Raw genomic sequence first — 3,200 nt, 5'->3', positions numbered from 1 at the left:
GGGGGAACGCCTGGCATTAATGGTGGTATGCCTACAATTTCAACAACAAAATAACCCACAAATTAATATTGAAGACTCAGGAAGAAAGTAATACTTCTACACATCAATTAGCCCCTAAGAAAGTTACATTTTAGAAAACCTATGCACTACCTGCTCCTGGAACTGGTGGCAGTCCTGGTTGCGCCATTGGAGGTATATAACCTTGTTGGGGCTGAACAGGCTGTGGCTGAAATGAAGTTGAAGCGGCAGACTCATCATCATCATATTCATCAGAATCATCTTGTTGTTTCTTTTTTTGACTCTCTGTTTAAAACAAGTTTTAATTAATTTTCCATAGAATAAAAAAGATAAACAAAGCAAGTTCAGAATATTTGACTTTTTAAAAAAGAATTATTTTAGGGACCAGCAGTTAACGTAATGGCTATGTCGCTGGACTCCCATGTAGTCGATCGCGATCCGAGCCCCAGACCCGGTGGCGTGTGTGTGTGTGCCCAAGAACCAAAGAGGAGAATGGAGAAGGGACTGCTGCATGACCATCCCCCCTGGGAGGTGATTCCTCGCTTTCTGTCTCTCTTTCTTTCTGGTGAGCACAGACGCCCTATAGCAAAAACCTCTCCAAAAAAAAGAAGAAAAAAAAAAAAAAGAATTATTTAACTTTATTTATTTTAATTTGAACAGAGAGAGAAGGGGTGGGGGAGTAAGAAAGCAAGTCTCCAGGTCCGTGCGGCTTGCTTTCTTCTCCAAAAGTTAACAGTTAATAGTTTTATATTCTTCAGAAGTGTTTTCACTTTTTAAATTTTTTTTTTTGGGGGGAGGGGGGATTTTGCCACAAGGCACCTTACACTCAACTGGAGACAGAAAAAGGGCAAGTGAGAAATCACCCCCTGGGGGAAAGGTCACAAAATCCCTTTTCCTACATTTTCCTTTCAGGATTTTTGGCATGAACGCACATGCACCTGGTGTGATTTTCAAGTCACTGCATCTGGGACTCAAACCACAGTAAGCCATGTGGGAGTCCAGTGTCTTCCTTACCACATCACCTGCTGGCTCATGTTAACTCTGTATTAAGCAAGGTTAACAATCCTTCTACATGCACGTGAAAGGTAAAAATGATTATCTAAGTCAGTTTATTTTTAAAAAGTTTTTGGGAACCACAGTTGACGTAATGCCTATGTCGCTGGACTCCAATGTAGCTGACCGCGGTTGGAGTCCCAGACCCAGTGGTTTAAAATCATGCCAGGTACGTGTGCGTGCGTGCCCAAGATCATGAGAGGAGAATGGAAGAGAAGGGGTTGCTGCATGGGCAGGGTCTCTCCAGGAAATGATTTCTCGCTTCCTCTGTGGCGAATGCATGCGCCCTATAGCAAAAAACTCTCTCTCAAAAAGGTTTTCTACTCCGTTCTACCCAAGAGGTAAACTATGACAAAGAAAGGGCCAGAAAGTGGCATGAAACTTAAAGTGGCTGAATACCACATGGCCAAATGAGCACAGTTCATGTCCCAGCTTGACAATCATGCAAGGGCACATATGTGTGTGTGCCCCAAATCCTAAGAGAACAAACTGAAATGTGGCCACACACACCCCTTTTTTTTGAGGGGGGAGGGCGGGAGGGGGTTGACCTCTCACTTTCACTGTCTCTTTCTAGCAAGCACAAGTGCCCTATAGCAAAACTTAGAGAGAGAGGGGGGGGGGGGGATAGAGAAGGAAGAAGGTCTACCCTTTCCATAAAGATTTTTTTTGGGGCGAGGTTTCTGCACTCACCAGACAGAGACAGAAAACGAGAAGACACCCCCAGGGGGGATGGTCACACCACAATCCACTGTCCTCCATTCCCCTCTCGGGATCTTGGGCACACATGCACATGCGCCCAGCATGAATTTTAGCCACTGGGTCCGGGACTTGAACTGTGGGCGACTATATGGCAGTGCAGAGACATAGCCATTATACTAATTGCTGGTCCTTCCATAAAGATTTTTGATAACAAAAGACTTCATAACTGGCTGGGGCAAGTGGGATGGTGGTTGAAGCACTGGAATTCTTTTTTTTTAATCCCTTATAGTATTTTTTATTTCTTTTTTTTCCCTTTCTTTTATTTATTTTTATTTTTCCACAAACATTTACTTTACATAGCAAAAAATTTTAGCTCATACTCCATAATTCTTGACAGTTTACAAACAACATTCAAAATTTCAAAATACTGAATTTTAAAGATAATGTTCAAAATGTCTTATAATTTTGTATAATTTTATAACTATAACAACAGAAGCAGTATGGCCAACCACGATTCAAGCCTCAGACCTTGTGGCTCGCTTCTGCACTTCTGTATGCATGCACATGCTTTCTGATCAAACTGAATAATAAAAAATAAAAATGAGTAATTCTTTTTTTTCTTTTTGGAGAGGTTTTTGTTATAGGGCATGTGTGCTCGCCAGAAAGACAGCAAGATGAAAAGTGAGAAATCACCCCCGGGAAGGATGGCCACCTTGCCACCCCTTCTCCTCCAGTCTCCTCTCAGGATCTTAGGTATGCATGCACATGCACCTGTCATGAGTTTAAGCCACTGGGTCCGGGACTCAAACCGCGGTCAACTACATGGGAGTGCAGTGACATAGCCATTACGTTAACTGCTGGTCCCAAAACTGAGTAATTCTTTAAAAAAAATTTTTCATAGGTAATTAAAGCTTATACCACCTGGATAGGACCTGATTTCAAATCCTAACTCAACCATGACTTAAAAACAAACTACAATGGGGCTGGCAGGTGGCACAGTGGTTGAGATGCTAGACTCCCACATGGCCAACTGCAGTTCAAGTCCTGGATCTGGTGGCTTGCTTTTGCACTTTCCCTTTCTCTCTCTCTGATCAAATAAAAAATAATGACAAAAAAAATTAAAATAAATAATTCTTGTGGCCACCAGGTGGCACGGAGGTAAGGGTACTGGACTCCCACATGGCCGACCATGTTCTGAGTCCCTGCTGGCTGACTCACTCGCTTGCTCTCCTCTCTTTCTCTCCCCCTCCCTCTCCCCTGTTCCTCTGGTCAAATTAAAAAAAATAATAATAAATAAATAAAGTTAAATAACTTTAAAAAAAAAAAAAAAAACCAGCAACCTACAATTAGGTCAGCAGGTGGCATGGTGGTTGAGACACTGGACTCCCATATGGCTGACAATAGTTCAAGTCTCTTGTTTGCTTTCTTAT

The 3,200-nt window shown here is 42.3% G+C and overlaps 1 protein-coding gene across 1 annotated transcript in view; it reads right to left on the bottom strand.

Annotated features, from left to right (window-relative positions):
- Positions 1-3,200, bottom strand: part of ZNF207 (zinc finger protein 207) — a 21,791-nt gene that overhangs the window by 8,818 nt on the left and 9,773 nt on the right. The window contains exon 4 of the mRNA XM_027774141.1: positions 155-303. Coding sequence (XP_027629942.1) covers positions 155-303 — 149 coding nt within the window. The remainder of the gene's footprint in view (positions 1-154; positions 304-3,200) is intronic.

This window comes from Tupaia chinensis, unplaced genomic scaffold, assembly GCF_000334495.1.
Source record: "Tupaia chinensis unplaced genomic scaffold, TupChi_1.0 Scaffold000407_1, whole genome shotgun sequence".
NCBI lineage: Eukaryota > Metazoa > Chordata > Mammalia > Scandentia > Tupaiidae > Tupaia > Tupaia belangeri.
The sequence above is the reverse complement of the archived record's forward strand: the minus strand, read 5'-3'. Positions and strand labels throughout refer to the sequence as shown.